Source organism: Dufourea novaeangliae, unplaced genomic scaffold (genome assembly GCF_001272555.1).
Source record: "Dufourea novaeangliae isolate 0120121106 unplaced genomic scaffold, ASM127255v1 scaffold8, whole genome shotgun sequence".
Lineage (NCBI taxonomy): Eukaryota > Metazoa > Arthropoda > Insecta > Hymenoptera > Halictidae > Dufourea > Dufourea novaeangliae.
Genome location: NW_015373923.1, coordinates 295,752 through 318,366, shown reverse-complemented (window position 1 = coordinate 318,366; position 22,615 = coordinate 295,752). Strand labels below are relative to the sequence as shown.

The following is a 22,615-nucleotide window of genomic DNA, read 5'->3' as shown; positions in this document are numbered from 1 at the left end:
GTTAAATATCAATTATTTTATACTACACTAGACCAGCTTTGATTCACGAAACCCATTCAAACCCTACAATAATGTGTCTCGGGATAATCGGCACGTGGATTATCGTTGTTCAATGAAAATACACCAGGAAATTCAAACTATCGCAACGCGATAATTCGCGGAAGCAACGAACAAAGGGATGGGTATCGCGCCGGTGCCCGTTTATATTAACATTATTATGGAAATAGTCGTTGCACGACGCGCTGACGAGCTGGATCGGTTGGTTCGCCCAGCAGAAACACGCGTTTCCAACTGACCCAGAGAGTACGTAACAATACTCGTCGACCGATGTTATCGACGTATATACCCGTGTTGGAATTACATCATCGGATACAGCCCGTAGAAGGGAATCTCATTGTTCGAGCTGTTGTATCTGCGTATCTTTCCAGCCGAGGAGGAAAGCATCGATGTAATGGAGAGCGATTCTTGCGCGTAGCGGTAATGAGACAAGGAATTCACGGTTCTACCGGCCGGAGAAATCGCAACAGAGGATATCAGGCAGCTTTCGTTTCCTAGAGTACTTTCGTCGATTAACGGGGAAACAATCGACTTCTCGTCGTGAATAAAAGACGAAACTTGTCTCGGTAGAGTGAACTTGTCGAAGAACTACTCTACCACACCGCTTTCGATAATTTTGGAATATTTTGTAGAAATCAACATTCTGAACAATTTTTTCTTTTCACGAATATGTCGGTCGGCCGTAGTTTCCATTGAAAAAAACTCGTAGTCCAGCACCGTGCATGTTAGATAAAGGGTTGATGTCCCAATTATTGTCACCTTAAGATTGTAGCGCAACTGTTCGTGCGTGCTTCGCGTCTCCACCGAAGCGAATTTCGGTTCGCGAACGTTCGCAGTTGTTTCGAACTCCGATGGATATCCAACTAAATAAAATTTTTTGGTACACAATTATTCTTTATACGTTACGTTTCAATTAAGTGGAATAAATAAAATGGCAGTATTAGGGACATTGGAAATAACTAGGACGTTTACCCTATACATACATTTTTGGCCTAATACAGACCACATTTATTGCGAAGAAATGCCTGCAGTCTGAAAGTTAAACTTCATTCGCCTGGTAACGCGTGTAATAGGCGGGTCGAACGCGAGACGGTGACAAGCTGAAAAAGGCCATTTCCTAGGCATCGAGGTCGTGTTATTATGGCAGTTTCGATGGCGTGTTAAGCGTTATCCCATTTTCCCCCGGAGGCTTCGGCAACCTTGTCCCTTCATCCCTCATTTTATCTCGAGTATCCCCCAACCGGGGATAGCGACCCCAAGTTTCGCTAGGCGATCAAGATACCGCTCAAAAAGTATATCGGCTGTCTCTTGGCATGGCTGCCTCCCGGCACGCTGATTGATAGCGTGTACCGAGGCAACTCTCGGCAGGAAATTACCTCCAAGATGGACGGTTAAATCGAGCTCGATAGATCGGGCACGGGGACGATTTTGACGTTTATTAATATTAGCCTCTTTCGTCGGATCCTCGATCGTGTGTGTACGCGAAAGCTCTGAAAAATTTAGCTTTCGTCTTAACGTTTCAGAAGCACGAAGGAGGAAGTTTCCGAGGATCGTTCCCGTGCAAAACTTCTGTGGTTTCGTGCGTCTACGTGGGGCTTAAGGAAGGCTTCGCGGAGAAGTACTATATACCTCGCGATGCATCGCGGTGAAAGGGCTGTTAGCTTTAAAACCGAAAACACCGATCATCGACGATCTCGCCCTGTCCCGCGAAGAGCGCTCTTCATCGAATATTTTTGCAACGAAAGGTTCTCCGAGGAATCGTTGGAGCAGTTTTCGTCAACGAAATGGAAGTCTCGCGGCGAAACAATTCCCCCCCCCCCTGCCCTCTCTTGAGACGGATCGCAATAAGACACTTAATTTCGATTGTGCGCCGGCGAACAAACCGTGGGTGTTTACGGTGGCTGGGTTAATTACAGAAACTAATTAATTTCACTCGAAACCGTCGCCCTCGAAACGTTTCCGCGAACACAACCCGGCCTAAAGGGGAGAACGGGAACCGGAGACGGCCGATGTTGAAGGAAAATAGAGGAGCAACGTCAAAGAAGGTTCGACGAATCGCTTCGGTGTGGTCTCTAATTTCAGCGTGTTCGATTAAAGAGAGCCGGCCCCCCTTCACCTTCGTAGCTCTTCCATTCGACTCCGACGCAATTTCGGCTGGATACTCCGTGTTTGTCCTGTGTGTCTTCAATTAGGACAGAAGGAAAGTGGAGTCACGACGTGACCAGACAGAAGCCAGAAAATCGACGTAAACCTTGCCCCGTGCGACGCTGGGTTGGCAACATTGCGAGCAACAAGACTGTGTCCAAGATGTGAGAAAAAAAAAAAGAGAGAGAGAGAGAGAGAGAGAGAGAGAGAGAGAGAGAGAGAGAGAGAGAGATAGTGAGAAAGAACGGTACCAGCACAGCGCGAGCCAGGAGCTAATTAAGTCTGGTCGAAACCACTGCCGCGGAAGCTTTATTAAGCCGCTGCTGAGACGGTTTCCCCGTAAATTCTACGAGCGAGCACGTACCAATTTCCGAATTGGTTTCGCCATAACTGGTGCACACCTAGAACCAGCCCACCGGAAATGCAACTGGTGTACAGCCCTCCGGGGTTAACGTCGCGACTCGGGCGGAAAAATCATGGAAATTCCCGTCTGTTCACGATGGATCGTGACACGCCACGCTTTTATCCGCGTGTCGAACTTTTTGGGCTTTTAATAGATTCCTGCGAGCGGTCGCGTGTGTCAGAGTTGATGCGAAAACTGAAGAAAAACGTGAATAAAGCGCAGAGAGAAGGTTGAAAACGGAATTCGAAAGTCTAAACGCGCACGAATGCCCGCGTTAAGTCCACCTCGGTAAATGCTTCTCCGCTCGGAAGGATATCCTCCAGGCTGAAAGGATACTCCGTGCTTGGATCCTTCCTTTGAGTCGTTACACGTTTGTCGAACCGGTGTTGGTTCCTCTAGCTCGGCCTCTACCACCCAACACAACCATCGTTTCCCCCGGTTTCACACCGACCACCGGCCTGTCGAGTGCTTTCCACGGGCACTTGTGTCTCCGTGATACGATAATACAAACTCCACACGGATGAGAATTGGAAGAGAACGGCCGAATATACAATGTGTCCGAAAATAGCTGCGATTCCCGGAAATGAGGGGTTCCTGGGACGATTTGAAACAACTCTTTCCTTAGCAAAAATGTTCTCCGAGGCTTTGTTAACGAGATATTAGCGAAAAACCTCGATCGATCAAAGCGCAAGTCTGCTGACCCAGCTTTCGCCACCAATCGCAGCGCGTAGCGAACGTTACCGCGGAAGCTCGGCAGGCAGACTCGCGCTCTGATTGGTCGGGGTTTTTCGTTAATATCTCATTAACGAAGCCTCGGATAACATTTTTGCTAAGGGAAATATAATTTCTAATTATCTCAGAAACCCTCCATTTCCAGGAGTCGAAGCTACTTTGGGACACCCTTTATGTATAAAACGCGGATAAAGATATGTACCGTATTTATGGAGAACGATAACTCTGTGTGCCTGACAGCGGACCGATCTCAATCCTATTCACACGATAACACCCGGCGGCGTTATACGGATTTTGTGATTTACGAACCCCCCGCTCTAAATACGCTCTTCGCAATCTCTGGGATTTTCAGGCGAAAAGAAGTACACCGAAGTACCGTGACAATGTCCGAGCGAGCGTGAAAAGCGGCCTCGGGGAAACCGAGTCGGACGAAAAATCCGATTCCCCGACCGAAACGCGTCTGACAACGGGAATCGAGGGTGAAACGTGCCGCGAGGACGATAACGATCGTGAAAACGAGCAGAATGATAACGCGACAAACCGATGATACTTTGGTCAAACGGCGAGTTTCGTTGTTATACATTATCTTCGTTCGTGTATCCAGGAACTTTATCGTGGGGGGTGGGGAGCGAAGGTGAACGAGGCGAGATCGATTAACGATCGTGTCGTAGGCAAAACGAATGCACGCAGTTTGGAACATCTGTCGTGTTACCTCGTTGTCGCAGCCATATGCAACCCCCATGGCCGGGACTGCAGTCGGAGCCTAATAACGCGAGAAAATGAATTTTCTTCCTCCCTCCCGAGACGAGCCAAACGAAATTGTGCGACTTCTGGCGAGTCCGTGGAAACGAGGGGATCGAGGCTGTGTTCGCACGAAAAAGAGAAAACTCACATGGTCGGAGGAATGGGAAATCGAGTCTCTCTTGGGTTTATTTACAGACGGCTCTTAAATCTCGTCCGTGGAGAACGTACGCATGGGAACGCGTGCGCTCGTTTACAAGAAAATTCCATTCCATGTCCTGGGGTCGTTTGCGAGGTTTCTGGATAATTTCCAAAGATCCCGTGGAATTCTGTGGGTCAACGAGACCGCGAATTCATCCAAGTTCACGACGTTGATCCGTTATGTATTTCTTTGTCGGCTGCGATACGAGATATTTTCTCGTCGCTGCGTCCTCCGACCCTCTTTGTTTTGTTTTCCCAAGCGGCGACTCGGCGGACCTGTGCCCGCGTTTTTATCCGTCCCGTTCGTTTTATCCGAACGTAAGCAGTTGTTTAATAATGAATAATGCATCGGGGGATAATGGATCAGAAGGAAAACGCGGGGTGGCGAGCGGACGAGGCGGTGGCGGCGACGATGAAAGAGCCTGTTTAAAAAGGGTTCGCAATTTCCTGAAGTGGCGCGCGCTCGTCCCTCGTGTATTCCTGGCCCGGCTCTTGTGTGCAGCTGGCACACTTGGCCGCACACTCGTCCTCTCCACGGCTACGAAGTTTATTAGAACACGGACTTTGCGGCCGAGCCGTGCGCGCGCAAGCGCGCTTGGGAAAACTCTCTTCGCCGGACCAAAGTAGAACCTACTTGAGCGGGTAACAGTAATCAGACGAATTCCACGATTGCCATTTTCATTAATTACAAATAAAAGAAAAGATTATGCTCGGGGAATTGTCGAAATTTTGGCTCCGTCCGATTTCTCCGAGGAGCTCATTTTTTGGAGTCTTTAACACATTGAATGCCCCATAAAAAATCGAAGGGTATCACCGATGACGAATTTTTCCATAAAATCTATTTAAGTACGATATACTACTTTTGATATTTTATAAGATTTTGAACAGAAATAAAATTGTTTTTCACAAAAAAAAAAGAGCATGAGCGTGGACGTGGTACACGTTATCAGCTATAAGAAAGGGAATATACATCGTCATGACGCGTAGGTTCACGTCACTTGCACTTAATCTGTTAATATTTTAGGGGTTTTTCTCTCCTTTCACGATACACAGGGGGCACGAACGGGATCCATTCGAAATAAGTAGCAAAAGAAGAGGCAGCAGTTTTTTTTCCCTCTTTCTCTTTCTCCCTCTTCCTCGAACGAATTTATCGCGAGAAAAGTGTGCTCGCGAACGGTCGGTCTCCTTAGACCCCCGAACCTCTGGTACCTCTAATTCATCCCCGAGCTTAAGAGGATTAAGGCAACAGAAATAAGAGCGGTACGCGAATCCGCGTGGCCTTAAATTTCCCCCCGCACGGTGGACGCTTCTCGAGATGAAGAGACTTTATAAGAAGCGAATAAAGGAAATTCTTATCTCCGTGGTGGGGGGGAGGAGGTCGCGCGGCGATGGAGGGGGTTAATTAGTATTTATCGCGAGTATAAGCCAGGAGATTGGCCGCGGGAGGAGGAGGGCGAGTCTCTCGAATGGAATCCGGGGGCTGAATTTTATCGCTCAAGTTTCCTCGTACCGGTACCTTTATCCCATTCAGTATCGTGACACATTCTTTTATGGACGGGCGGAGGTTGCTTTTTCACATAGAGACGTGTGAGCAAGAAGGGCAAATTGCCGAACACGAATCGCTAAGAAGCGTGGATTCGCGAGCTAAATTGAAAACTTCCCCCACAGGTAGCGAAAACTGAACTAAGTCGACGGTGGGGGGTGTGATTCAGGTGGGTTCATGGAAATCCTCGGAATCGTTCGGCTCGATACTTCATCCCGTTCACCATTTTTGTATTCGCGCGACGAGCTTTGAGCTTTGAAGCATCGGTGATTTACGGACGACACTTTGAATGGTCACCGGTGGGACGGTTCACGCGTCTGATTTATTTGGAAAATTTAGTCGCGGCGAACCGGCGGACAGTGCCGACTTTTGCGGTGAAATTTTTTTTTCAGCGAACAATGAACGCGCCATATTTTAGAACGGTGGCGCCGTTTTTCCGACCATTGTTGTTCGCGAGATAGAAAGAAAACGGCGGAGGCTGGTGGGAAACCAGGTCCACTTTATTATCGTTACCATTCCCGAAATCAGGGGTAGTTCATCGTCGAGACAACCCTCTCGAGGATCCTTTAATCTTCCGTCCAGATGGAATACAGCCGCGAATGTCCACGGGGGAGGTCGTTTGTCCTATCCTTTCGCGCCACCGAACGAAGGATAGAGTTAAGCTTAACATCCTATCTTTCACTCCCGACCACCACCTGGTCTCTGTTGGTCTTTTTTCCGAACGGTTCTTTGCGGCGCAAACAATGGCCACCATTAATCTTCATAGTACGTCATAAACCGCGCGAAATAAAAGCAGCACGCTGGTGGCGGGGTGGTCGTTGCGTGCGGACTACTGATTCGCGTTACTTTTATAGGGAAACGGTGTTCGGGTTCTCGCAGCTGCGATCGCTAGTTCTTGAAAACTTTCGAGGATTTACTGTAATGCGTGTGAGCAGGGGATATTTATCAAGCAGGTAATTATCGCTAGTTCACTATATTTAATTTTTCCCATCAAACACGAATGCACCTTTCGTTCAGGATAGTTTTGCGTAACCAGTTGTTTCTATTGTCTCGCAAAATGTCTTCGTGTTGAGGTTCTTACGCTCGTGTTCGATCGCTGGAGAATTTCATTTTCCAACGAACGAAGACCGACGCGGCAGGCGCGTTCGACCTTTATCGCGTTCGCCATGCAACAGAGTCACCGTAAAATATCGGAAGTGGCGAGACACGATGGATAAGGAAAAAAGGAGGGAAACGTAGCTGGGCCAGCCATGGCTATCCTTCTCGATCACTTATCCGCCGCTGCCAGCCGCGTCGTGCAGCTTTATTTTACGGGCGGGTACAAGGGACGTTACGGGCGACGATACTGCTGCGATGCAAAACCGTACCACGGACAACTTCTCGCGGAATACACACACAGCTGACGACAGCGTCGGGAAAGTTTCCGCCGGTGGATGGCTGCCTTTTACGGAGTAGAATCGGTTTAGCATTTCGTCGACTTTTCTCGTTTATCGATTCGCCCGCGTCAACGTCACGGGGTATGTACGTGAAAACATCGGATAGAAGAGGTATTTAGATCGCTACTCGGAGAATTCAAATATTCTTACGTTCGCGATGCTATCTCTGTTCAGATTGGGCGTTCGGAATCCGAGCAAGGGGACGATTATATCGGAAACGACGATTTTTAACAATGGAACTCGTCGAAATGATGGATTGCAGATTTGGTATTTCACCGATTATTGGAAACGTAATAGTGCTGTTGCTGTAATTTCTGTTGGCTTCTAATTTACTGTATATTTTATGTTATACTGTATTATGCTAAATTGTACTATGTATATACACATCATGTATATTACTATACATATAACGATTTCGGACACGCATGTCCGTTCTGAAAGACAGAACCAGCTTTTTTGGATCGTCACTCGCGAGGATATCGATTCCTCGATGGTACGATGTATCACAAAAATTGGAGTGTAAGAAAAAGAAACGTATTTAGTTCTCACATGGATATAGTACAGCCTTTTCGAATTGGGCAATACTCGAAACACATAACAGTCGCACCTACCATCGTATTCGGAGTCTCGACCGGAATTTTCGAGTTACGTGCCACAATGGACGAGTTGCGGTAAGGGGGTAAGGGAAAATCCACTTTCCGGTTGATCGTGGACCTTACGCGAAAATTGGCCTCGACTCGCGTGTATTCCACCGATAAAAGACTCTCCCTCGGTCTCGCTGAGCTCGCTTCTGTCTTCCTTTATTGAACTACCGACACCGTTGATTTTATACACTTTCCGACTCACTCGGAATAAGTCTTTGCTGAACGAAAGTTATAATATTATATGCTTTTAACATACAACTAAAATTCACGTAGACCGTACACGTGTATAAAAGTTACAAACGTTAATAAAAAGTTTCTGCAGCGAGGCAATGGATGAACAGATAAGTTGCTCGCTGCGCCAAGCTACAGACGGCCTTTTGTGAAATCGTTCGCGGGCCGAGCGTGGAAGTTGGCCCCCAAAGGGAATCCGGCTTCGTCGTCGGGAATTTCGCGAGGCTTTTCGGTGCTACGGTCACACACAGCGCGATAAAGTCTCGACGAGGATGTTTCGAATCGCAGTTTCGCCCATAACTCAGACCGGGTGGCGCGCTCTCGTTTCGTCGTTCGAACGAACCAGCAAAGAGGTTGGAAAACCGCAGGTACGCCGCGAGAAGGAGAGATGGGGCAAGAGATAGACGAGAAGCAGATGGAGGAACGAGCAGACCATGGAGAGAAGAAGGAGCGAGAAGAATATAAAAGGCGAGGACAGTGGAACAGAAACGCACGGGAAGAGAAGGAAGAAAGACGAACGACGAGAAAAGGGAAGAAATAAAGAGGAACGAAGATCGAGAAATAAAAAGGGCGACAGAGACGAAGGGGGGCACGGAGGGAGCGATATCGAGCTCGACATTCCAACAGATCTCCTTCATCTTCCCCCGATACTTTTTACCCCCTTTATTATTCGACTTCTGTCTTATCTTCCGCTCCCTTTGCCGGTGCGTTTCCTCGAGGAATCGTAGGTAGATAAAGGCTGTTCCTCGTTTCATCGGAACGCTTTCGAAAGTCTCTATCCACTCACCCCGCTAGAACCAGGAAAGTTCAGGGCGACTGTTTGCCAAAGGACGAGTAGGTATGTGTGTACAGTTCGTGGGCATCCGCGAGAAAATGAAGGGAAATAGCGGAGGGACTGGCCGTAGGGCAGGGAACTCGCGAAACGGAGAAAACACCAGAAACTTCTTGTTACCGTCGACGTTCGTAACCCGATTGAAAATACACTCCTTTAGCTGAAACTGTAACTCTCGGATTAATCGGAGGACGCATCGTCAACGGTATGGAAGTTTATGGAACCCAGTTCGATGCATACTCGTCCCTCTTGAATTACCATTTTCGATGTAATTTTATCACGGTCCAAAGACGAGCACGATGAAATTTCGTGGCTGATACGGTGAACTTCCACGGAGGTATACGTATCTCGAAATACGTCTAAAATATGAAATACCGCTAACGACGAACGTGATTTCGTTGGAATTTCGCGAGAAAGTTCGAAGCTAAAAGCACGAGGTCTTCTGTGTATCCTGGAACGCAAGTCCATCCAGTCGAAGCGATATATTCACGACAAACTCATTCTCGAGACCCGAGCTACGTCGATCCTCCCCGTATCGCCTCTGATCCAAAGTTCCTAGGGCGTTTGCCCGCGTGGTACTACGAACAGCTCGTAATACGGACAAACCACGTAGGTACGCGAGAGGCACGCGCGAAACAAGCAACGCACGCGGCCTGTGGCGTGTGGGTTTAGGTGTATACACCGTGAATACGTGTGTTCACGGACGGGTTACCTGAATGGGGAATGCGTGTAGACCCCTACGGTCTTGCCAGAGTCCTACACGGAGAATCAGGACTAGCAACCAGACGGTATATGGACGAGTCAAGAGAGTAAAGTTGGAGGCAAAGTTGCCAAATAGAAGGTAATATCCTCGCACTTTCTCGTCGGTATAGGTCCTTTTGCTCGGTCCCTTCGCTCCCGTCCTCGTTCCCCAGGCCACGTAATATCCTCCCGAGGATTGAACCTCTCTGAACAACCGGGAAAACCAGCTTCCTCGAGAAACGAGAATTCACGACAGAAATAAGAGAGGATGCGCTAATTGCGGAATAGCCTCGATTGACGCGCGTGTTCGATTTTCCTGAATATATGTATGGTTGCATTTCATTCATTTCATACAGTCACGAAGGACCATCAGACTGTTTTACGGTTGGTGATGGGTGGGGGCGGTGAGTAATGAGGAGTCGAAGCTGTCGAAGTCGTATTTCAGTCGGGACACATCGCTTTCGACGAGGAACGATCAGTTTCGGCGCACCTTCCGGCTCGAAACTCCCGACCGGCCCGAATTGTTGCCACCGCGCGTCCGTACAGCTCTTTATGACTATAATAAACTACACGAAACTGATACATCCCGACGACGTGCGTTTGCGTTTTCATGCTCAGCCCTGGTATATCGGTGGATCAGGCAATTTATACCCGAGTACACGTTCTATACACATATACACGCGTGAACTCATAGGTCTTCGTCCACTGGGAATCGATTTTATATCGTCGGCAACACGAGAGGATCGAGTGTAGAGTACTCATTTTCACCGCGTCTTAATGTTCCGCGTCGTAACCCGCACATAACTCGTCACGGACAATTACGATCTCATGTATACAGACAAGGAGGGTTTCAGACATTGCCAACATATGAGCTGAAAATATGATACTAAAAACCATACTGTGAAGTATGATCGTGAGATCGATTTCTTTCCGAAAGTTGAAGGAATATTAAGTTCCTAAGCGCCCGACCCCCTAACATATACACTCCCGTTTATATGTATTAGGGCGGTTATCAAATATTCGGTAAAACCATTCGATCGGTATTTGATAGGATAATTGAATGGTGTGATATGAACAATAAGCTCGATATTTTCGCACCCGATATAAATAATTTTAGGTCTGAATTACAAGAGGGTGGGAAATGGGTTATTTGATTTTCACGAAATATCATACTTTGTTCGCACAAACCAATTGTCCGAATATTTATGACCAATAGTGTACGTTCCCGTCGTTTTTTATCGGTAGAAATGACATTGAACGAACAACACTTCTTTCGTCCATCCCGATCGTTGCTTTGTCGTGGTATCGAGTCTCTACCGTCGGTTGAAAACCAATGAACCGGGGGGAGAGTCGCGACGCTTCACAACGTGCACGTCACCGTGCGTGCCGTGGTGAGTGCTCTCGAGATGTTCGTGCAGGTGTCACATCCCTTTGTGCAGCCGAGACGATTCTCTAAATAACTCTAGGTCCCCTTATCTCGAGGAGCTTTTACACGAAAACGTTCTATTTCGCGAACGACGCCGGAAGCAGAGTCCAGAAACCACGTTCGGTGGCGTTTTATTAAATTATTCAGAATTTCAACAATCAAAGACCGTACACCGTGCCACGTACCGCCGCTCGTTACAATTTTAATTATTGTATTACGGGCGAACGAGGAAGCAAAGCGGAATCGAGCACAAAGGTTTTACTCGTGGAAGCGGCCATAATAATATTTCTTCCCTCGCAACCCCCTCCCGTTTTAGCGGTGCTTCGCGGCTCGTCGTTCAAAATTTGTCGGGACATTATTAACGATTAACTGGGGAAGGGAGCGAGATCATTATGTCTGCGGGGCTTCCTCGGGGGCAAAAGGAAATAGGGGACCATCAAATTTTTAGGAAATACCGACGTATAGACAGAGCCCGAAAACGCATTCGCGTCGAAGATTGAAGGGATTCGTGCGGGAGAAATATAAATTTGATAATGCCACGTTATAACGGGGAATACGGCCGAGTGATTTTCATTTTCTCCGAATGCGTGCTTCGACGACTCGGAATATTTTAAAAAGGATTAACCCGTTTCGCCGCGGTTAATGGGCCGAGCAGGATTTTTCAGTCCGCGACGCGTGAAACGTTTTCCCCAGATTTCCGGGTCCCGGGCAATTTATACAATGAACCACGCAGAAGCATATTTATCGTGTCGGCCGCCGAAATTTATGAACATGGAGGAGGCTTCAAAACGCGAATAAATTTCGAGTGAATTCCAGCAGAAGCTTGGAAAGCCTTAAACTCTCTCCCAAGACCAAGTGACTTAGAATAACCGATAAAGATGTACACGGTAGCGATTTCATGGACAGCAAAACGATGCACCACGATGTCTAATAAACCACGCCGACTAATACTCGCGGCTAGATAAGTAAGTCGACACATCGTCTTTCGAGACATCGTCTCTCTTTCTCGACTTCCAACACCTGCTCCTCCTTTCACCTGCGGATGCCTCTGTCGCGCTCCGTGGATTCTTTCACGCTTCATTGGCATTCAACGTTCCACCTCTGAATGCTCGTCGACTTCGCGATACTCCTCGTGGATACCGCTCATATCCATGAAATATTAAATCGCGATGTCTTTAACTCTTTAACGTCCAAACCTTTAAATCGTTATTTCAAAAATCCTTTAGTTTCTTTAACAATTTCATTAATTATTATTGCATAGTAAAATTTACCAAGTTTCTAGTTTTGTCGTTGTTAAGGTCGTTGGTGAATAATCATCGCAGGACATTGCACGGTATCCTCGAATGTGATTATCCGAGATTCCTGTTTATCAATTTGCTTGACTAGGAGAACGCACGTGGCAGCTGTGCATACATATAATTCAACGGAGGACACGTCGAAATCATCGGAGGATTAATCGAGCCGCACACGCTGTCGTGGACAGGACGTTGTCTGCGGACAACACGTATCGTCCCCGAATGCAATCGACCATGCGTAGATCGATGTACGTTCGTAAGTATTAGAACGCCTGGCCTGTACGAAGAAAATGTGATATTCCATAAATATTACACATTTTGGACCACTTTAACCAGCTTATATCTATTAGCGTAACTGTTATCCATCGAGGCCATTAGCAATTTCGTAATACCTTATTTCGTTTACTTTATATACGATAAGTGTCCTAATACAGTGAATCCTGGATGAGTGTTTGAAAGATCCTCGGCACTGAACATTAAACATTTCATAAACTAATGGCCATTTGCAACTGAAACAACTCATTAAAAAGTCAGCGTTACACCTGAGGACCCCTCCTTGTCAGTGTCGAGGAGCCTTCGAACAGTTATCGAGAGTTTACTGTACTTATGAACGGAAATGTATGTATCAGCCAGTCAGTTATGTTCGTCATGGCATTGGTCCAGAATTCCATTGGTCCGAAAAACTCTCTTTTGGGGTTAGGAATAGGTACAGGTGAGCGCGTATTCCGCGTGACGTGTGTGCGTTCGCGCGCGTATGAATTCGTAAAGGCGCATGCACGATTTACGAAATATCGAACAGCCCCGAGTGAGCTCGAGCGTGTGTAAACACATTCGCTCGTGCGATCGGGTTTTGTTGGGGCTTTATACACACGGGCAAAGTAGCTCGAAACGTGGGGGCGGGGGTGTTGTGCTTTACAGTCCGTTGAAATTATTCCGGCCGCTTTTACATCACGAAAACGTTCGATACACCAATGGATTTGTTCGATGGAGAGATTAACCGACGGACAACTTTAATCTCTGTTTCTCGCGATAAACGCGCGCACACACCGCTTTCGGATGCGGCCTTCTGTGTTCGCTCGAATTCACTGCGTCGTAACCGAAGCGGGTATAAATCATCCCTCGGCTTGGAGTTGGTAAACTTGAACCTTTGAACTCCTTTGTCGAGCGTGACTCGACATCGATTTCATTCACGGGTATAGTCCTATGTCGCCTCACTCGACATTTTCTACATTCTCAGTTTAAATGTGTATTGTATTTCACAGTACCTTTTTTTCATCGTTTTTATTCTTACTAGCATAAAAAAGGCGATGCCACCGACGAGGGACAAAATCAATGCTATTACCGATGTACAATTGGTAAAAAAATTGGAAAAAATTGGAAAGATGTTAAAAGACATTTGTATCCTTCTCGTCCCACCCATCCCAAATCGGTACAATGTGGGCCAGTTCCCAGTGAAATTCACCAAGTTTCAGAGTCACCATCGTCCCCGCAATGATATCCAATTCGGCAAACCTCGGAATCGTCTGGCCTTCAGCAATCTAGGGTCGCGGCCACGCATTACAGATACCTACTCGTTCAGGAATCATAGCAGAATTAATCGAGTCCATAATTCGTCGCGGGGAATTGGTGTATCTTCCTCTGTTCCGTGGACAATACAGTCAAGCAGGCGTATTCGGGCCAGATATGTGCATAGCTGTAACATATAGACGTGTGCATACGCGTAGGTATATCCTGCACGCGTGTATACGCGCAGAAATGCATATATACGCGCGTGCACGGGCTGAGGTATACCTACGCGCGTGTCAACGCATACAGATCGCAGCGGTGTGGCGCGTGTTCCGCGGGGGCTGTTCCTCGTCATGGAAATTTACGAGCAGACGCACGGCTCGATGCAATCCGCGGTCGAATATGACGCGACGTGTCCCTGAGAGTTTATGTCCATTGGGAATTTTCACGCGAATCCGATGGACATACCGTGGGACTAGCTCGATTCTCTGCAAAATGAAACGGTTTGTCCCTCCTTTCATCGTCGCTCTCGCGTGATTGCTAAGGGGTACATCCTTTGAACTGTTAAATAAGAGGTAAAATTAACGAATTATTTTCTATATGCAGAATTATTGTTTATTAAAAGCTGAATTTATTTCAAATTATTAAATAATTCTGCATATACAAAAGAATTTTTTAATTTTCCCTCGTATTTAACAGCTGAAAGGTACTGGAGGGAAATCCTGTCACTGACTGGGCACGGATACATCGGCAACGGCCGATGAAAGAATACGAGGGGCGTTTAATCGACTGTCTGGAAATGACGGCTCTTTGGAAGTTAATGGAACTGATATTTGTATATACGGGGTGACGGAAAAACGCGTTACCCCTGAATACAATTCGTTTGTATAATTTTTTCCTATTCAAGATCAGTTCCATCGTTCAAAATAATTTCGATGGACACGACAATCCCATCGATTGTACAACGTTTCCTGACACACCCAGTATAAGAGAATCCTTTCCTTCGATACCTCCGATAGGCAACGCCGCGAAGAATCACATATTAATCCGTCCCATTAACGCCTGTCCGCATTGAATGCGATCTTTATGCACGGCTATGTATCCCCAAGGCTTGGCTTCCGTCCAATCCGCACTGTTGGTCGCGTGTCGTGCAAAACGACGGCATTGCAGTGGGAGAGTCGCGTGTTTCTCCTACCAAAGCCAAAACCAAAGATTACAATTCCGACCTGCGTGCAGCCAAGACGCTGGAAACGTCTGGGCGAGGAGGCGTTCACCGGAGCAGAAGCGGACGAAAATTAATTTACGCTGTCCCCGAGAGGGGGAAAAAAGGAAAAACAAGCGGCGCAGAGCCGAAACCTCGTTAAGGGTGAGTCTCGCGTTCCCCCGTGGGACGTACTAGCACGCGTGCTACAATTTATTGCATCTTTCTTGCGCGTTAAAGCGTACTATGAACCGCATACCTAATGCTCGGTTCCCAGCTCGGGCTGAATCATAAATCGTATACCTATCTCTTTGTTTCTCTTTCGCGCGCACGATGTCTCTGTCCCGCCACGCTTTCTTACGCGAAACTTCGTGTCCCGGAGATCGTGTGCACCGTCAAGAGCAACCACGAGAGCAACGACGTTCACGAACGATACGTACTACCCTCGAAGACAATAATTCTTCTTATCCTTTTGTGCTGCTCCCCTCTCCAAGCTCGTGAATATCTTAACGTGTAGAAATCCCTCGAGAACAAATCCGAGGTTGTCGTTGATTTTCAATGGCGTTTAATCGTTCAGCCTTGAAAAGAATCGGTTGTCGAAGAACATCACCGTTTTAGTATTCTAGATTCAGGTGTTTGTACGGTTCTGTTCAACGTGGTTCGGTTCAGCGAACATCGGTGTACACTTTACGTAACCGTTGACTCGCTGGATGCACCGGGAACGAACAACGCAACTATTTTCTATTACATACATCGCGGTACGCCGCTGGCGACCCTGTTTGCACGGTTCGTCGAGAATCGCCTCGGGGCGAAATTTGTGAAGTTCTAATCGCGTGGCCAAGCGGAGCCGGAAGCGGTGAACGCTACCGAATAAAACGGCGAAACCCGGGAAAAGGGGGCCCCGAAGCGTACACCATCACCACCGTGTGAGGGCGGTCCGGTGTACACGCGACGCTAGATAAAGAGCAAATGGAACGTATTCCCGGTTAATCCCGACTTGTAATCAGAGGAAGAACCACTGACTTGGCACGCGAAACACACAAAATCTACAGGGTGGTTCATTTAACGTGCCCATCTCAATTATTTGTAAATTCAAAAAAAAGTCACATGGTATCAAGGGGGACGTATAATGCAATGACGTGATTTTTACTATGTCACGTTCAGTTTCTGTTTTCTTTTGGAATGCAGAGTATCTTATCCCGATTAATTAATTGTAATTTATAATATTAATATTATATTTTTAGGCAGCCAATAATTTACGAGCAGTTGAGATTGTCACGTTAGGTGAACCACCCTATACATATATCATGTATATGTATAGCGATGGAAACGGCGGACATAATTATTGGTTTGCTGTCAGCCGTATCTTTCCAATGAAGCTTATCGCGGATCGAATTAGAAACGGGCCAGTTAACGCTACCTGGCACGCTGATTATGAAACACCGTGACATCGCGCGACTCGATTCGGAAAATTTCTCTGTACAATCTGGTTTAAGGGGGTATTCTAGTGTGGACGCTCGTTTTTAATGTCATTGGAATAACACCTTAAACCTGAACTCGATCTCCCTGGCCGATGGTTTTCGTGTTCGATGATCTTTTTGATCGCTCTTCAATATCAACGACCACGAGTCGGTGTTAAAATTGGACTTTTCATCAATAATCGAGATATCGGTACCCGATACCGTCTACCTATCCTTCGCTCACCACCGGCTAATTAACGTTGAAACTACTCGACCGTGTGAAATCACAGGGTATGATCTACCGATAGAAGGCGTGAACATCGTTTAATATACTGCTCACGACGGAGAAAGCAATCGAAGGTGCGAAACACATTTCGCCTCCCCCACCCCCCATTTAGACGGTTTTTCTCCCCCTCGAGCGATCTACCATTCCAGCGAAAATCGTTCGAACATTATAATTTGCTGGATCGAGACGTGTGCACCACGATCAATTCGCTCGTAGTAGATCGACTCGACGCGGTGAAACGCTTTGTCAGCGTGGTCGCACGCGAAAGAAAGAGCATAGAAAATGTTCGTCGGTTATCACTCACCGCTTTCACGGATTCGTAGTCCCCTTTCCTCAGCATATCCATCAGCCTCTGTCGTTCCATTTCTTCCTTTGTCACGTATACCTTGTTCTCTTTAAACCTCCCGTTCTGCAGGTTCTCGTAATTGTCGCACAGAACATTGTGAAAGCCGATCGGCGGCTTCTGGTGACCGACATGCTCGATGATCTTCAACGTGTTACCGGTAACGTGTTGCTCAGCGTGATCTTTAGCTGGTAGATCCTGCTTGAACTGAAGATTCTTCACCAACACCTCGTTCACCACGCGATCGTCGATCTCACGCGAGTTCGTACGATCTTTCTCGATCGTTTTATCCGTCTTTCCGAGAAGCAACGTTCCCTGGTCCTGATATCCGGCCTCGAGAGTCTGATCGGGCACAGCCGTCAGACGGGCGGAAAGCTCTTCGACCTTGAACTTTGCCATTTCCCTTTCACTCTCCAGCTCGTCCAAAGGGATCGTGGCCGACGACAGATTGCTGTTCTCTCGCGTGTGACAGGATTGACTTCTGTCGTGGGGATTCTCGGAATCGTATGGGATCTCGAACTCCTCGAGGATCATGACCGGCTGTTGCTCCGGGACGTCGCGTTTTTCATCCTGTTCGTTGCCCCCTAACGAACCTGTCCCGGCGGTTCGTGATTGCTGGCTCGGTTTCACGCACCGAGGGGAGTCCGAGGGCGAGTGAAACGTGACGAACGTTCTGGCGGATGGTTCGTTCGATTGATCCCGCCTCACGGACACCGTCCCGGTGTTGGAATCTTTCCTCTTCTCCGGACTGAGTCTGAGCCTACCGTTCGGCAACGCTTGCTGCTGGATTTTCAGGCACTGACTCAATCCGATCTCTGGGTATCTGCACAGGGACGCCTCGCTCTTCTGATCGTCCTCTTCGATGGTCTCCAGGTGTTCGTACCGTAGCTCGCCGATTCGTTCGTACACTTCTTCTTCTTCTTCTTGGTCTTTCCGCTCGGTCTCGGCGTTCCGTTCGAGTAGCTGAACGACCGTTTCTTTCGACGGTGACCTGAGATCGGATCGTTCGTTGCCTGGCTCGCCGTAAGCGGAAACCTGTAAAGAAGGTCGTAGAAGCGATTCGAGGTCATCCGCGTGGATCACTTGAGGCTGCAGACTGCGCTCGTATATCTTCTCCACGTGATTCGGCGAGGAATAATGCGACGATCTGCTCGATGAATCGTTCACAGTCGACGCTCTCGATTTCGCGGAGTTTTGCTCGTTGAGCTGCTGAAGGGCGGCGTACACGGAATTATTCGGTTTGAAGGTGGACTGCGGCGAACCCATGGGCGAGCCTCCCGGGCGTTCGTTTTTGATGTCCTGCGAACAGGCAATCGGATCCCGCCTGGGCAGAACCGGAGGCTTTCTAGCCTCTGCCGGCAAGTTGGACCACCCCTGAAGACTTCTTGGTTTCGTGACGCGGGGCTCCTGTTGTTGTTGACCTTGGAGGGTCCGGACACGCGCGCCAACGGCACCGTAAACACTCTCCTGCCTCGGCCGATCCATTCGGTTCTCTCTCTTGTCCTGCCGACCGGCGTACCTGGACTCGACCGATTCCCCTACGGTAATACTTGCGTTGTCTCGTGTGGGTCGATCGCCGCTCCTCGAGGCTTCCATCGATTTACAGGCGGCATCCGTTGCTTTATCACCGGCTCGTGGTGAATCGCTCGTGAGAGTCGGCCGCCTACTTTCTCCGTCCTTATTTGGTGAGATCGGCTCGCCTTGGTCACCAAGGTTGCTCGGGCCCTTCGAGCCGCTGCTGTTGCTCCCTCCACAGCCTCCTCCTGCTCCTCCTCTCGCCCTCTGGCCTGTCTCTTCCTTAACGAGCGGTCTCGTCGCGCTGCCGCCACTGCTCGCGCTTTGATCGTGATTCTGCGATCGTTTGAACGATGGTCGCCTGCAGGGGATCACCGACGACGAAGACGACGAGTTCGTAGTCGTCGGTGTTGTCGGGCTACCGGTAACGGCGGTAGCCACACCGCTTAGCCCAGATATCCTGCCGTGATCGGACTCGTTTCTGGTCTTTGCTGAATTCGCGAGCCTGCTCTCGGTCGTCGATCTGCCGCGACAGTTCTTCTCCGCTTGGTAGTGTTGCCCTCCTGTCTCCGCGATGCCGTCCGCTTTACCCTCCTCGTTGCTCGACTCCAATCGTCTGGATCTGAAGCTCGAGCTGAGCGGTCCTCTTTGGGGAATCCTGGAACCGGTGGACGGACTGATGTCTCTCGTTCTACCAACCATGTTGTTCGACGCGCTGAACCCGTAATCCTGTTGCTTGCTTCGGTTCTTCAACGCCAGGTATTCCTTGTACGTGCCTCGGCTGGTGTTCACGCCGACGTTCACCTTGTCCACCTTACGGTCCGTCTTTTTGTCCGCGCGACTCAGATCGTCGTAACTCGACGAAGTTCCGTTCAACTTGTCCCTGCCCTCGTCGATCGATCTGGAACGCGAATCCTGCCGGTACCGTCGCTGTGTTTTCTGTTCGGCGCTGCTGTTCGATCTGGTCAACAGTTTTTCCCGGGACGCCGGGAAATTCTGGCTTTGAGCCTGGCTCAGCCACTCGTCCACCCTCTTCTGGACTTCCCCTTTGCGAAGCAACACCTCCGGAACTTTGTTCCGACTGGCATCGATGGTCAAAGCGACCGACGATACACAAGAAAGCGAATTATCCTCCGTCGGAGACGGTGGAACGTGCTTAACGACCGTCTCCTTTTGCCTCTCCCGGGATCGTTGTCTCACCTGCGTCTGTTGGTTAATTTTCAGTACCGGCTGCTGGGCTTTCTCCCGGATCGGAGAACACTTGGTCTGCATCCTCGTCCCCAAGACTCTCGATCTGTCCTGTTGCTGTTTCTTCTGCTGGTCAATCATTACAGCCTCGAAGTTCGACACGCTGATGCTCCCGACGTCGCTCAAGTCCGACGACCGTCTGTAGTCGAGATCCTCGTACTCGTCCAAAATGTTGTTCACCGACTGTGTGTCGATCGAGCTGATGCTCTTCGACTTGTTCCTGACCACGCTCTCGTCGCTGCTCGAGTAACCGTGATTCTGCTGTTGCTGCGGTTGCCGACGATCACGACTCGCTTGCCTTTTGGGTCGTGCTTTCGGCTTTTGGTACTTCAACACGGCATTCTCGTAACGTTGCAGAGGATTCTCTTGCGGTCCAGCTTCGAGAGTTTCGCATCTGTTTCTCTTTAAAGCTGCCGATTGCTTCGTGTACCGAAGCTGAACCGAGTCCTTCTGATTGAACATCGCTCCCCTCTGCAACATCGAGACCGTTCCTTCGCGATGCTCGACTTCCTGACTTATTTTCGTCTGAGCCATCGAACGGAAGGTCGTGAAACCTTGCCCGTATCTCGAGCTCACGCTCGGAACGACCGTCTCCTTGGTTAACTCTCTCCGCGTGACGCTCGACCGTGCTCGGTGATGATCAACGGCCGGCGGCACACCATCCTCGTCGACGAATGGAATGTTGCTGCCGGCGGTTAACGTCTTCAATATTATCTCGTTGCTCATTTCTCGTGTGGCTCACATTTTCGTCAATTCGCCAGAGAAAGACCTCCTCCTCCTCCTCTTTTCAACCTGCAACAAACAAACGGGAAACGAACTGTACAGATCGATATGATTCACGACATACCACGCCAGGTGGTCTATATCCATGTTACTAGCTACCCTAGTTTTCACCTTGCTCCGATCATACGCGACTACCTCGGCGGAACCGACATTAAGCACGCGGTTCGAATGCATTAGGCTGACGCTCCCCCTTTAAACTTGCAAAGGATACCCCCAACGTGACTCCTTGATATTCCCGATCCGAAATTCGTAATTGGAAAGGCAACGGCGGCGTCGTTTCAGAGGACCTAGCCTGGCCTCCTAAGACCGACCACGCTTCCGTGAAACGGTTCTCCGATCGACTTCCGGTAAACCGGCTCACGTTTTACCAACGGTGGAGTATCCGGTGGCCGGTCGATATCCGGTTGAAATTAATTCGGTTTTCGGGCCCGAAGCGTATTAGATATTGTAATGGTTGCTGCTGCCATGCTTTCGTGCGTCGAATCGTTAAAGGCCATAACACGCCCGTTTGGAATTCAATATGCCTGTGTCCGACCGGTGCCCGGTGAATATTGACTATCGAGAAGTATATATTTGCGCTTGTGCCGCGCATATTTATTCTCGTCGATAGTTCCGCGAGCTGTGATCGCGTCCTAGCCGTTCCTTTCGTTAAAAACTCAATGGCTCTGTGATGATACTTTCCCGGGCTATTTCGAATTGCCAAACCCCAATTACCGTCGATAATTCAAAAAAATTCGAACGTAATAACTGCAGAGTTTCGAAAATTCCTCCAATAACTATTGACAGTGTGCACGTATATACAGCAGCGTTGCATACGGCTTCGTAACCGTTCTCTGTGTCCAAGTTTCAATTCGCGCAAAGGAATAAGATCACGAGCGGCGTAAATTAAATTAAACCAACGCCCCGCCCCCCTCCACAGTCACCCCTTCAAAGCATAGTACTCTCGCGGTTCTCTAACGATTCCCACGCGGCTCCCGCGCGTGAAACGATCTCCTAGCTGGAATTCTACTTTTAGATCGTTCGCCGAGATATCGGGGCACAGTGGGCCACCGCGTCGCCACGAAAGATTCGTTGCGTGGTGGATCCAACCGGCTCCATATTCCACCTCTCCTTCGTTCTCTTTGCCTCTGAAATTGACCCACAATTAAGACGTCTCCGCGAGGAGTAGAAAGCGCGAGCGAGGAACCCGAAGGCTGGCCGATAAACGAGCAACAAAAGCGTTTCTTCTTTTTCCTTTCTTCGAGACAATGCAGGTGCCGCATAATGCTCGGACTGCAATAATAACGAAAGAGGAAGCGAGAACCGAGGAATGGGTAACTGAAGGAGAAGGGGACAGAAGGCTCCTCGTAATTATCGTCTTGAAAAAATACACATTCCGCCCGTGGGCCCAGAACCACGACTCTGAATACCGACACCACCAATGAAAACCATCTATTTTTCGGATGCACTGACCCGAATCTTAAATACGCCCGGTGAAGCCGTTACATTGCGATCGCGTTACGCGGTGAATAAACAACGCGGCGAGAACTCCGCTAGTGCACATTGACGTGCAAACTCGGCTTCCGCTAGAGAAAACGTGGCGTAGGGGTAAAGGGCCTCCTACCAGTTGGTAAATTTATTTCAAGTACTGAAATAAGTGTTGAACTCAATGTTTTTAGGCGAAAACCTTAGCTGAATACCGTGTACAATTTTTAAAAGTCTAACCGAATACCGCAGGGTTCTGTCATTATAATAATGATAATGATTAGGATCAAGATGATTATCTTGCTGAAGAGAAACAGGTGATGAATGTTCCAGATTCTGTAATAACGTAGGAGTACAGTACCGACACTCAGCTGAAGATGTT

The 22,615-nt window shown here is 48.5% G+C and overlaps 1 protein-coding gene across 1 annotated transcript in view; it reads right to left on the bottom strand.

Annotated features, from left to right (window-relative positions):
• The window catches only part of LOC107194517, a 153,487-nt gene extending 132,775 nt beyond the window's left edge, over positions 1–20,712 (bottom strand). Inside the window, 1 exon segment of the mRNA XM_015584159.1 lies at positions 17,185–20,712. Coding sequence (XP_015439645.1) covers positions 17,185–20,712 — 3,528 coding nt within the window.
• Between the last annotated feature and the right edge of the window lie 1,903 nt (positions 20,713–22,615).